A 14,442-nucleotide genomic window follows, 5' to 3' on the forward strand; every position below is an offset into this window, starting at 1 on the left:
GTGTGCCCAGATGTGTGAGGTGTGAGGTGTCGGTCTGCACCTAGTGGGGTATGTCTCCCAGTTAGGTTACTCAAGCATGCAGTCTGTCCATTCTCAGATCTCAACCTCCGTGCTGGGAGACCCACTGCTCTCTTCAAAGCTGTCAGACAGGGTCATTTACATCCGCAGAGGTTTCTGCTGCTTTTTGTTTAGCTATGCCCTGTCCCCAGAGGTAGAGTCTACAGAGGCAGGCAGGCAGGCCTCCTTGAACTGTGGTGGGCTCCACCCAGTTTGAGCTTTCCTGTGGCTTTGTTTACCTACTTAAGCCTCAACAATGGTGGGTGCCCCTCCCCCAGCCTTGCTGCTGCCTTGCAGTTATATCTCAGACTGCTGTGCTAGCAATGAGGCAGGCTCCGTGGGCGTGGGACCCTCTGGGTCAGGTGTGGGATATAATCTCCTAGTGTGCCGTTTGCTAAGACCTTCAGTAAAGCACAGTATTAGGTTGGGAGTTACCCAATTTTCCAGGTGTTGTGTGTCTCAGTTTCCCTTGGCTGGGAAAAGGGATTCCCTTCCCCCTTGCGCTTCCCAGATGAGGCAATGCCTGGCCCTGCTTCAGCTCTCACTGGTTGGGCTGCACCAACTGACCACCACCGACCTGTTTGGCAACAGGGACTGATTTCATGGAAGACGATTTTTTCATAGGATGCAGGTGGTGGGACAGGGGTGAGAGATGGTGAGGTGGTTTCAGGATGAAACCGTTCCACCTCAGATCATCAAGCATTAGTTAGATTCTTGTAAGGTTCAGGCAACGTAGATCGCTCACATGCACAGTTCACAATAGGGTTCACACCCCTATGAGGATCTAATGCCACCATTGAGCTGACAGGAGGCAGAATTCAGGCAGTAATGGTGGCTCACCAGCCGCTCACCTCCTGCAATGTGGCCCTGTTCTTAACAGGTGACAGACTGATACCTGTCTGCAGCCCAGGGATTGGGGACCCCTATCTAAAAAATGTCTATGTATCCAATCACTAAGATCACATAAAACATTCTGATGGAATTTTTACAAAGAAGAAAAGTTAAATGTCAATTTTAAAAACAAAAAAAGACTTAAAGAAATGAGATCACACGGTGGTATCACTAAGAAGTATTCACTTCAAGAGGCTATCCTAAAGTACATTCATATTCTCTGGAATGTGACCAAATTTAGCACATGTGATAATCTGAAAAGCATTTTCCTCTGAAAAACAAAGCTTAAAGTACACATATTGTCTAAATATACTGACCACAGTTATGCTTCCATGATAACTTTCCACTCACCAAGATGACCTAGTAAGAAGATAGTTTTGAGTTATATAGAAAAGTCAAGTGAACAATAATTAGACTTTATATTTTACTGGGGGAAATAGATCAAGCAAGGTCAGTACCCACTTGTGATGTAAGGATTTTGAGAAATGGAGCAATTAAGAAACAAGTTTCCTTACTATTATAGATCAGGGTATCCTTTTATTTGGCTTATGGCCTATTCATTCTTCCATTTAACTTAATGAATCAGAAAACAGTTTTGAGTGGAGTTACTTAGGGAAGAGCTGGCAGTTATCAAAACCGCTTTGAGTGTGCAAAAACAGGCACCATATTACGTCCTAGTGGGAGAAGAAAAGTGTGTGACTTTTCTGGAAAGTAGTTGGGGATTGATAACTAACATCATCCGTTTTGTTTGACCCAGGAATGTCAATACTGTACTGGAAATTTATGCTTATTAAATGTGTCAGTGTTCATCTCAGATATTTTTGTGACCTGAGAATAATGGAAACAAGCTAAATGCCTATCAAGCATACAAAGAAAGTGATGGCTTAGCCTTATTACTATGCAACTATTTAGGCTACAGCCAATGTAAATATTTAACAGCATAATTAAATAAGCATTCAAGTAATAAATAATGATACTTGGTATGTAGATTATGTTAACTTTTTTCTAGTTTATAGCTTTTCTCTAGATACTAGAGATAAAAAATACAACAAGATATAAATTGTAAACATCTTCAGGTTGGGATTATATTCTTTTTTCATTAAATGTATATATCATCTTATTATTTACATATTCAATGAATCTTTACTTTTATAAATCAGTATGTTGATTTATTTCAGAAAGCAGTTTGAGGCTTAAATAATGGAATCTTAAACATAATTGTGATATTTAACTACATATATGACATAGACATCACTAAATATACTATGATAACTTCTTCACGGCGAAAGGAAAAATCAGAAAATTTTCCACAAAATTGTTTTATAAATAGTATCTTAACTTGTAAGAAATAGTTCTTTTTAAAGATCTATTGAAGAATTGTCACTGCTCTGGTGGATATAAGTTACATATTCTAAATCATGGGTGGTTTTTGAAGAATGAATTCAGAATTTTCTTGGTATTCTTTATTTTGTCCAGGAAGAGATGCTTAAATTTGTTAGTTTATTTCAGTTCACTTTTTCCTTTATTCTAATTCTGAATATGAACAATTTTATACTAACCTGTTTAATGAAAAAAGTTCCAGGGATGAGTTTAAAATATTTGGAAAACAACTGTCTTCTTGTGCATGCTGAGATATTTACTGTATGCCTGTTGAATTTTTATAGTATTGTTTAATTCAAATACCACTTACTTTAAGAGGTTTTCTCTGATATTTTCAACTGGGTATGATCACTTTCTCTCTTTTCCAAAAGTGACAACTTTAGTTTGTATTTGTTGCAGCATTTTCCATGGTTTGTCTTGTATTATAGTACTTACTTGAGTAATAGCTCTAGACTTCAGCAAATAACTTTTAGTGTATGATCCATTCTTTCTTAGTCATTTCTGCCTCTCTTTCATCCTTTCCTTGGTTTTTGAATATTGTATATATTAATATTGTTGGCAGACTCTTGTGAATACCTGATGTATTAGTCCATTCTCATGCTGCTAATAGACATACCTGAGACTGGGTTATTTTTATTTTTTATTTTTATTTTTTGACATGGATTCTCACTCTTTCACCCAGGCGGGAGCACAGTGGTGTGATCTTGGCTCACTGCAAGCTCTGTCTCCTGGGTTCACGCCATTCTCCTGCCTCAGTCTCCTGAGTAGCTGGGACTACAGGTGCCACCACCATGCCCGGCTAATTTTTTGTATTTTCAGTAGAGATGGGGTTTCACCATGTTAGCCGGAATGGCAGACTGGGTAATTTATAAAAGAAAGAAGTTCAATGGATGCATAGTTACACATGAATGGGGAGGCCTCACAATCTTGACAGAAGGCTAATGAGGAGCAAAGGTACATCTTACATGGTGGCAGACAAAATGCCAAAGATGCCTCCCATTTTGGTTATCTTTACAGCAGCATGCCACTCCCAGCACCAATTTACTGTGTTAGTCCATTCTCATACTGCTAATAAAGACATACCTAAGACTGGAATTGATAAAGGAAAGAGGTTTAACGGACTCACAGTTCCACATGGCTGTGGAGGCCTCACAATCATGGCAGAAGGTGAAGGAAGAGCAAATGTATGTCTTATATGGCGGAAGGCAAGAGGGCATGTGCAGAGGAACTTACCTTTATAAAACCATCAGCTCTCATGAGACTTATTCACTCTCATGAGAACAGCATGGGAAAAAAACCCACTCCCATGATTCAGTTACCTCCCACTGGGTCCCTCCTACAATACATAGGGATTATTACAATTCAAGTTGAGATTTGGGTGGGGACACAGGGACAATCCATATTACTTGGTGGTGGTGGTTTTTTTTTTTTTTGTCTGTTGTTTTTAATTTTTTGATCAGTGTAAGTGTCTTAGTGACTCTGTAATTTAGACGGAAATTCAAGACCACTAAATCAGCAGAATGGTAGAGTTTATTGGCTAGTGATTTTGTCTGCTCCAAAAAAACATTTTATCTAAAGCACATTTTTGAGCTGCCTTTAATTTATAATAAATGTATCATATATGGATTCAAAGGTAAAAATCTCTCGAATACAAATTAAAAGACTTTATTTATTCTGATAACATTCTTTATAATGTTACAGAGCACTTACCACCTCAATCTGATATTTCCAGAATGAAAACCCTTAATCTTTTAAATTAGTTATCATATGACAGATACTTGAACTTTTTATTCTTCTGAAATACAGCTACATTATCATATCTTTCCTAAGTTTTCAGGACCAAAAACATAGCCGTTCTCTAGGTTTGAATGAAACATCAATAGCTAGATATATTTCTGATTTACTTTCATCCTGTATCTTTCCAAGGCAAGAGCCCTGTTAGCCTTTTGGGGTAAAGCAATTCATTAAAATGTGGCCTCAATTTTAACTAAGTGAAATTAAAAATACAGTTTTTTAATCATACTAGCCAGATTTCAAGGGTTCAAAAGTCACATGTGGTTATTGACTAACTTTTTGGATACTGTAGATACGGAATGTTTCTACCTTCATAGAAAATTCTTTGGAACAACAGCAACAGTAGTTTACAGTTTATCTTTTATTTTACAGCAGCTTTCATAGATAGACACTTTACATGAGCTCCATCCAGACTTCTAAATTAAAAACAAAGAGACAGTTTGTTTGCACTGAAAAATTCATTTTCCCTTGTCATTTGTTTTATAGTTGTAACATATTTTTGACTGTTATAAACCATTTTTGTGTCAAAATGTAGGTATTTTTTCCAATGCCTGACAGCTCTCTAATTTTTCTTTTTATCACCGGTTTTCAGTAATTTTATTATGATGTGTCTGGTGTGGTTTTATACATATTTATTCTGCTTGAGGTTCATTGAAATTATTGTATCTGTGGGATTATCATTTTTATCAAATGTGGAATATTTTGGTCATTAATTTTCTTGAATATTTTTCTACCAGCCCCTCTGGGACTCCAGATTTATGTGTTTAACGGCTTGACAGAGTTCAATATTAACTCACTGAGGCTCTGTATATTTTTTCAGTGTTTTATCTCTATACTACATTTTACATATTCTCTATTTCTACAACTTCTAATTCACAAATTTGTTCTTCTGAAGTTTCATCACCATTCAGTGATTTTTTAAAAAATTGTTAGATATTATAGTTTTTATCTTTAAAAGTCCCATTTGATTCATTTTTAAAATCTTTAATGTCTCTTCTGGTCATGGGTCATATTTTAATTCTTAAGATATGTAGGAGGTTTTGCATGATGGTGAAAATAGTGTATTTTATGTGATTGAATGTCTGAGTTCTATTTTTTCCTTTTTTTTTTTTTTTTTGTGAGATGGAGCTTCACTTTGTTACTGGAGTGCAGTAGGGTGCTTTCTGCTCACTGCAACCTCTGACTCCCAACTTCAAGTGATTCTTCTGCCTCAGCTTTCCAAGTAGTTGGGATTTACAGATGTGTGCCACCACACTTGGCTGTTTTTTGTTTGTTTGTTCATTCGTTTTTTGGGTTTTTTTGTATTTTAGTAGAGATGGGGTTTTATCATGTTGGCCAGGCTGGTCTCAGACTCCTGACCTCAAGCCATCCGCCCACTTCAGCCTCCCAAAGTGCAGGGATTACAAGCATGAACTACCACACCTGGCCCTATTATTGATTTTAAAGAAGTGTTATACTTTTCTTTGACAGACTTTTGACTTGTTTCTGCTTTAGTTTGATCATCTTAAGCCTTGTTTTCAGCTTTTGCTAGCATGGTCACAGAATACCTTTACCTGTTGGAATCTTTAATCCCATTACTAAGGCCCACCCTTCCGATGCCTAAATTTAATTCTCCAGGTAGTCAATTTGGCCTCTTCACTGCTGCTGGTAGGAACATGAATGATTCTTGGCCTTTTGCAGTTATTGGAATCATTCAGTCCACAAATTTGCAATAACTTCTTGCCCAGCCTCATGAAACTGTACCCTTTGCATATATGACTTAGAAATCAGCATAGGTTCAAAGGACTTTAAAGCAGATTTCTAGAGTTCTTTTTCTGTGTAGCTCTTTTGTCTCAAGAAACCTGTCACACAAATTCCAACTGCCCCAGATGCTCTGAACTCTGGTCTGTATCTCCTCAACTCAGTAGGTCACTTTCTCAGTTTGTGAGATCCTCCCTACCCCACGGACACTGCTCTAAACCTGAAATATGTTTTCCAGGCAGAAAGCTTGGCTCTCCTATGTTTTACTTGTTTGTCTCTTCTTTCTCAGATGTAATGGCTCTGTACTGCCTGTATTTAATGTCTGAAAAACAGTTGCTTCATCTGTGTTTCCCTGGTTTTCTATTTCTTTGAACCAGGAGGGTTAATTTAGTCACTGTTACTCCATCATCGCTGAAAGTAGAAGTCTTTCTTCAACTGATTTAAAAGTTTCTGTAATAGAAAAGATATTAAACTATGAATTGAGGCCTAACTTTTAGAGAATGTTGAAATGACAGAATGCAATACTACAACAAAACTTATAAACCCAGATAGACTCATTTAAAATGATAAACACTTATATACAATTATAAACACTGATAGAAACTAGCAAGTCAGTGGTTGTGAAAAAAATTAGATACATAGATATGTATAGATTTTAAGGTAGGTAAGAGTTATTAATTAGAATTACACAGTTGTAAGTTTGGAGGTACAGGTATGAGTGTCATCCACACAGACTAAAAGAACAGAGCAGAGTCCAAGATAGCATGTTGACATTCACAGTGAGCATTCAGAGTACAACTGTACCTTCAAATTAAATTTAACCAAGGGTTACTATCAATGGCAGACCACCGGGCTCTGTAAACCACAGGTCTGATCTATTCTAGAAATTCTTATATTTGCATTTTAACCAATGTATATCTGTCCAGGAAATAAAATGTCAACCATAAGAATTGTTTACCCTTAAAAATAACTCTATGGTGTTTCTAAAAGTATGTGTCACATGAGAGCACAAACAAAATAGTATGCTTTCTATGGATTGTATTACTGATGTTGACCTGGAATGGTAAGAAAGGAAACTGACTCTAGATTACCTACCTTGATTTTTCTTGTTTCAATTAATTCTCAGAGCATTTGTCTTGAGATATGCAATAGCTCAAATTTCAAGATAAAAAAAATATCTACTTTCCTTTTTTCAACTCTACTTTGAATAATTCGTACAGGTACCACTTAAATGTAGCTAATCTGAATCAATACAAGGCAGTGTTATAATCTTTGTTTCTAATGATGTTTTACTCTTAATTTTTATGTGAATAACTGAATGTTTTGTTTGTGAAACTGATCTTCATTATAAGGAGATATTTCTAATGTTGGCTGTCCAATATGAAGTAAAGCTTTAAAAATCCCAGAGGTAATATTGAACAACTTAATTTGAAACATTTTATGTTACTTTGTTGCTCTTGATTTCAAGAGTACCTGGTTTAAATGCATAAGTACATTTTCAAGCATATCCAATTTACATGCCTTAAAGACTTCCACCGCCTTAATGTTTAATTTAGAAATATCATTTTAAATGATTCTTAAAATCAGATGCACTTATTTTTATAGCTGTAATATTTTAAGAGAGCCTTCATATAAAAATATAGTTGTCACTGACAAACGGTATCAATTAGCTAATGTTCAACAATGATCATCAATTCAGAGACTGTAACCGTGTTGAAATTTTAGTTTAGCCTTAATGTTGTCTATAATAGGTACTGTAAATGATGCATGACAAAAAATAGGTTGTTAGCAAATGTTGAGGAAGGAAGGAAGGAGGGAGGGAGGGAAGGAAGGAAGGAGGGAGGGAGGGAGGGAGGGAGGGAGGGAGGGAGGGAGGGAGGGAGGGAAGGAAGGAAAGAATTTTCAAGGCCTTAAAAATCTGTATGTGCTGGAATACTTAGAAATAAAAGTTTTGTTGAATTTAATTAGACACAAATATTCTACCAAGCTCACAAAATGATTTTGAAAAATACTAGCAATCTTTAGGCAACATAGGAGCCCTTAGTTAAGTGAATTAGAAAGTGAAGTTAAGAATAACATTTCAACAGTTACCTAATCTCCTAATTTGCTGATCATTGATGAACATTGGCTCATATGTTTTATTTTGTGTTTTTATGAAACTGACATGTGCTATTGGTTCAAATAAATAGCATATATAGTATTCTGGCTAAGTTGCTTATTTTTAAAATTATGATTTTCTTATGTTAAATTTTCAAATTAAATTTCTAATACCATTTTTTCTTTTCCACAGCCTTTAATGGAGAAAACTGTTGTTTCTGACAGAAGGGTTCTGATATTGAAATAGACAATATGTCTACCTATTATAGAAATATAAAAAATAAAAATGCATGTACTCAAACAGAAGATGGAGGTTACATTTCTGTAATACATCTATCATCAGACCTTAGCCATATTGGACTTTTGGTTGCTGTTGATAGAATAAGGCAGATTTTCCTCAAACTTTCTTTTGCAAAATAGATAGACTTAAATATAAAAACGACTGCAAAATGTTCAGTCATTAACAAATCAAGAATTTTTATAACTGTATGTTGTCATTATAAGTTTTTTCTACTGTATTTAGCAATGCAATATTTACCTTTTATATTACTAAATATATTAATTTTCTTCTCAAGAAAATTATTAATACTTAGGGATTGGAGTTTTCCTGAGTGTAATATTGAAAAACTGTTAAAAAGCCAGTGATACCCATTCAATCTAATGATTTAGCTTTTGATTATTTGTTTTGTTTGTTTGTTTAAGGATTAAAGCAAGGAGAGCCAATCATGACTGGCAAAACACAGACAAGCAATGTCACCAATAAGAATGACCCCAAGTCCATCAACTCCCGTGTTTTCATTGGCAATCTAAATACGGCAATTGTCAAGAAAGTTGACATTGAAGCCATTTTTTCAAAGTATGGAAAAATAGTTGGATGCTCCGTTCACAAAGGTTATGCATTTGTACAGTACATGAGTGAGCGACATGCAAGAGCTGCAGTGGCTGGAGAAAATGCCAGAGTCATCGCCGGCCAACCACTTGGTAAGTCATGCTCAGACATGGATCTCATGTTATTGTTCATATATCTGGAAATTGTTTTATTTCTCAAAACCCAAAACCACTGTTGTTTCTACCTCTTCTTTAACCAATTAGAGTGATTTTATATTTATAATTCATATTTTTTCATCCTTATATTGTTTTATATATAGGTATCTTATTTTCTCTATAAATTTATAAATTTGAGATCAAGGCGACTTTGCAATACTTATTACCTCCACCAATCCTAACACAGCCAGGCAAATAATAAATATGCATCAGATTTAACTTTATTTGACTTGAGATAGCGTCTGTCTTCCAGGAAACACTATCCTATGCAAAAAATAACTTCGCTTGTTATACTTACGGCATTTTATTTGAGAGCCTAATGCATTTTCCTCATTTCCTGTGTTTTGGAGGAGAAGGGATAGAAAATAGCAAAAGAAAGTAAATGTTTAGAACTGGGAAAGGAATATAATTCACATTTTAAAAATCTACTTAAAGATTTTGTATATTATGCCTATATAATCATGCATAATAATCAGATTTCTTTCTAACATTCAAGAAACAATGTAGTTTTTTCACAGAAAGGGAAACAGTGAAGTCTGAAATAAAATTAAAAACTTGGAAAAAATATTTTATAATTAATGTGTAGATAAAAATAAAAATCAGATAATTATTTAGATGTTTCTCTACCTTAGGAAAAAAATACAGTTAATATAGTAATGATTCCTCAATTTATATTTCCTGTTCTCTCTAGATTCATGTATCAAACTCATTGTACAGCATCTTCTCATGGATACTCAAAAGGCATTTCAGTTTCATATGGCCAGAACAAAACCCATGATTTTCCACACCCTCAGCCTTCTCCACTCCCAAGCTTCCTCATCACAGTAAAGGGAACCCCCATTTTATCCATTTTTTTTTTTTAAAAACAACAACAACAACAACAACTACAACAACTTTGATTCTTAACTTCCTCGATCATCAAGTTCACTTGTCAATATATCTCAAATATATTCCAAATGCAATCTCCTTTTATATGTGTGCTAAAGGCCATCTCATACAGGCCACTATTGTATCTCAGGAGCACTGAAATAACTCCCTTGTTGGTCCACTTCTTTTTACTCTTGCCAGAGTGTCTTTTAAAAACATAGATCAGATTATGTTCTTAACCTCCTTTAAACCTCTAATGCCTTTCTCATACAGAATAAGATTCACATTCTATACCATACCTACAATGCCCTACACTGGCACATCTTCAATTCTATCTCCTTATTCTCTCTCCCTTCTTGAACCACTCTAGTTATGCTGGCTGCCTTGATAATGCCTCAGACATTCCAAGATTGTTCCTACTTCAGAGGCTTTGTATTTGCTATTCCCTCTGTTCAGACAACAGGTCTTTGCTAATTATTTGTTCCCTACTTTATTGAGTGTGCTGTGCTCAAAATTTACCTGCAATGAGAGGCTGTTACTGACTAGCCTATCTAAAATAGAATAGTCACCTTTCTCCTTCTTTCACTGTCTATTCCATTACTCTGTGTTAATTTTTTTCATGGCACCTATCAGCATCTAGATTACATAGTTTAATGTATAATCTTACCTGTGTCATGACCACAAATATAAAGCTGAAGAAGCATACAAAAGAAGCAAGTTAAAAGTATAGAGAAGTCAAGCTAGAAGAGTGTTAAGAATATTGTGAATATTATCACATGATATAACACAATTAAAACTATTTGGGAAGGTATGGAATTCATTAAAATGTGGGAGACGTTAGAGGTAATAGTCTTGAGGGAAAAAAGCAAAAGATGTCTTGCGTAAGTGCCTGATATTTAACTACAAAAAATCACTATCAGATAGGAATATAATTTTTATTTACATTGGTCCCATCCAACTTTCTATATTTTAAAGAAAGGAAATAAAGGAAGTGCTTTTCAACAGACGTTGGTGTATTTTCCACTTGTCTTTTTGTTTTCCTTAGTGCCTCCATTCTGCTTGCTTACTTTGATATGGGAATTTTCTGACATTTTTGTTTTTCTTTTTAAGTTGAAAGTCTTAATTCAGGGCCATATCCCAGCACATTTCAGGGCAAGCTCTATTTACTGTCTGTATCCTGATTGTTACGAAACTAACAAATACTTGAGGAAATGCATTTAATTATTTTTGTTGTTTGAAAAAATTAACCATCAGTTTAAGATCAATTAAAAGTCTGATTCACTTTTTAATGAGCTACAGCTAATCTTCTGGAGTTCTGTTTCCTATCACTACTCAGTTGATTGTCTTTTTGAGAAGAATGCAATGAACAAAGATAAATACCACACCAACAATGTAGTGCCTTACCTACACAAACCCAAGGAAGAAAATGATACCAAATTGCTCTGTTTTGAGAGGCACAAAGTTAAATTGTGCCTCTTTTAAGATACCATTTCTCATTCTCAGTCATTCCTCTTAGATCCTCTCTTAGTTTTGTCCTCAGGTAACTCTTTAGAGCATATGTCCTAATCATCTGTAATCACACTTTGTGCCTGAAACCAAGTCTTAGACTTTATTTCAAATCTCTTCTTTCACTACGTCTCTCCAAGCTGAATGACTTTTTTTTTTTTTGAGACGGAGTCTCGCTCTGTCGCCCAGGCTGGAGTGCAGTGGCGCGATCTCGGCTCACTGCAAGCTCCGCCTCCCGGGTTCCCGCCATTCTCCTGCCTCAGCCTCCTGAGTAGCTGGGACTACAGGCACCCACAACCGCGCCCGGCTAATTTTTTGTATTTTTAGTAGAGACGGGGTTTCACCGTGGTCTCGATCTCCTGACCTTGTGATCCGCCCGCCTTGGCCTCACAAAGTGCTGGGATTACAGGCGTGAGCCACCGCGCCTGGCCAGCTGAATGACTTTTCATACAAAGCAAGTACGTTACAATTTATCCAACAATTTTGTTTAGGTCAAGCACTTGACCATATCCACCGTTTTTTGTTTGTTTGTTTGTTTGTTTTACCTGTGTTGCTAGAAACTCAGGCAAAGGCATATCTTCCAATTGTTCCCTATAGAAGTTAGTTCCTCCATCATGTCCTGAAGAAGACCCTTAGTTTCTAGGATGTGTATACATTTCTAGATTTAAGTATCATACCTTTGTTTTTGATGATTTGAGCAAAACTTCGGTTCAAGCATATTAATCACTTGCTTCTTGAGGTTTTTGATTCCCAAATAAACCCTTTCTAATCTGCCCCCCAACAAACCCTAGCAAGTTCTTAATATGAAGCACATTTTTTATGGATGAAATAATAGGCCGTTATTACATGAAATTGTTATTAGTATCAGCTACAACAACCGATCTAAGCATTCTTCTTTTTCTTAAGAGTGAGAAGGAAATTAATGTTGATTAGATCGTGCACTGGATTAGTACTTTACCCGTATTACCTTATTTGATCTCAAATAATGTGTATTTGTATGTCATTTTCTGAAAAGGAACAGTATTTTATTTACTACATGTTTAAAATGTTTATATATAATTTAGAGATTAAAAATTATACATCAGTAGTACCAGAAAAAATTAAACATCCTAATGTGCATTCTTAAAGTTTTATGAAGACTATAGGTCACTTGGCCATAATTTAATTTATTTTCTTATACATTTCCAGTTGTTTGGCACATTTTTTGCACCATGATAGAGAGTATCCATTTGTATTCTTAACTTCCTGTCTTTGATATATAATAGAACACTGCTAAACCCTCTGTGGAAAAAAAGAAAAAGATTGCATTTTGACTCATATTACTTAAGGAGTCTTAAAAAGTCAGAATATATCTATGAAATTATTCAGAATTTTTTAAATCACAATTCCTATAATGTAAAAATCCTCATAAAACTGTCTATGTTTGGTTATTTAATTGATTTTAATACAATTTAAATATTAGCAGGTAAAATTTAACATATCCTCTTAATATTTAATTGAGTTTGAATTCTAAGTTTGTTAATATTGGAAATATTTATTTCATTCTTCAATCTAAGTGTAGTCATTAGAACTTTTTTCCTCAAACACATGTGCAAGATAAAAACTTTTTAAATGCTTAATAGAGACAATTTTTATGAGTAGTCACACACGAAGTGTCCTTTCACACAAAATGTTATACAGAGGTTAGAGACTCAGACTAGACAGTGCCAATTTTATGTATCTACTGATTACATTGGCTTGATTACAAACATGCTCTAATAAAATATTTGCAATGTCTTTCTTTATATTCAGATTATTATTTTACTCTTACAATGCTTGTGAACAATTTATGAACTTGACAAGTCAGCTGTTGATAGTAGGAGGAACCAAACACTGAAAATTAATTTATCTAAAGCAATCATTTTTGTCCTGAGACTCATATGCAGGCCCCTGTCCTTAAGAAGCAAAGTTTGCTTTGGGAAAAGAATATATAAAGCAGAGAATTAAATTAATTTTATCACATTGTAAGTGTCTTGCAAATGCAGAAAGATTTCAAAGTGGGGACATGATGAATAGAGATTGTAAATTTTAAAGTAAATATGGTGAATGTACTTAACTAGATCCTGAAGAAAGTAATGGAATTGTCTTAGTAGAGAGGAAGATGTTGGAGAGATTTCCTGCGTAAGAACAAAGAAGAGAACATTCAAATGCTTGTAACAATTCCTGTCAAGCATGTGCTGAGAGCAATGGATTTCAAGCATCTTTTTATCCCCAACTGTTTTGCATCCAGAGCGATCTTTTCAAAATGCAAATCTAATCATGTCACTGTCTTTTAAAACTTTCAGGGATTTCTCATTGTTCTCAGAAAAAAAGACTGAAACCTTTGCTGTGGGCTACAAGTTTCTACATCATTTGTTTCTTTGTCACCTGCAGACTCACATCATAGCCCCCTCAGCCTTGCTTAGAGCTCCAGCTAAATTGACTTCTTTCAGTTCTTTGAACAACTTGTGTTCTGTCACCCAACAGGGCCTTTGCACATGCTATCTTGACTGCCCAGAATGTTCTTCCCTATGAAACTCTGCACCACCTCACCCTACGTCCCCACTTTATCCCCTTTACCTGGCTAATCATTCTTCAAATCTCAAATGAAATTTCAGTCCTTTAGTGAAACCTACTTGTCTCCCTCAAAGCTAGCTGAAGTGTTTTACTATACTTTCAAGCAAGTGTCTTCTTTTCAATTGTATTTTTATATTTATTATTTTGTAATTGATATCTGTCCCTTCTCTCTCTAAGCTATAAGTTTCTTAGGGCATGGACTATATATAGGTATGTATGTGTGTGTGTGTATATATATATACACACACTTACATGGCAAATGCTCAGTGAGGATGTACTGGATGAATGGTTGGATAGATGGTTAGTTGAAGGAATGGATGGACTTGTCTAAAGGGGTACCTCACATTGAAAAGAGTACCACAGGAAGAAGAAAAAGAAGCAGGAGGAGGAATAAGAAGAGAACAGGGAAAAGAAGGAAGGAGAAGGGGCAATTGCAACTTCCCCAGAAAGCTAGACGATATAGTTGGGGTT

At 35.3% G+C, this 14,442-nt stretch overlaps 1 protein-coding gene across 9 annotated transcripts in view; it reads left to right on the plus strand.

Annotated features, from left to right (window-relative positions):
- Positions 1-14,442, plus strand: part of RALYL (RALY RNA binding protein like) — a 735,427-nt gene that overhangs the window by 348,852 nt on the left and 372,133 nt on the right. For all 9 annotated transcript variants that reach the window (XM_077942454.1, XM_077942451.1, NM_001361230.2 and 6 more), the window contains 1 exon segment: positions 8,662-8,940. In XM_077942454.1, coding sequence (XP_077798580.1) covers positions 8,685-8,940 — 256 coding nt within the window. In that variant the 5' untranslated portion in view covers positions 8,662-8,684.

This window comes from Macaca mulatta, chromosome 8, assembly GCF_049350105.2.
Source record: "Macaca mulatta isolate MMU2019108-1 chromosome 8, T2T-MMU8v2.0, whole genome shotgun sequence".
NCBI lineage: Eukaryota > Metazoa > Chordata > Mammalia > Primates > Cercopithecidae > Macaca > Macaca mulatta.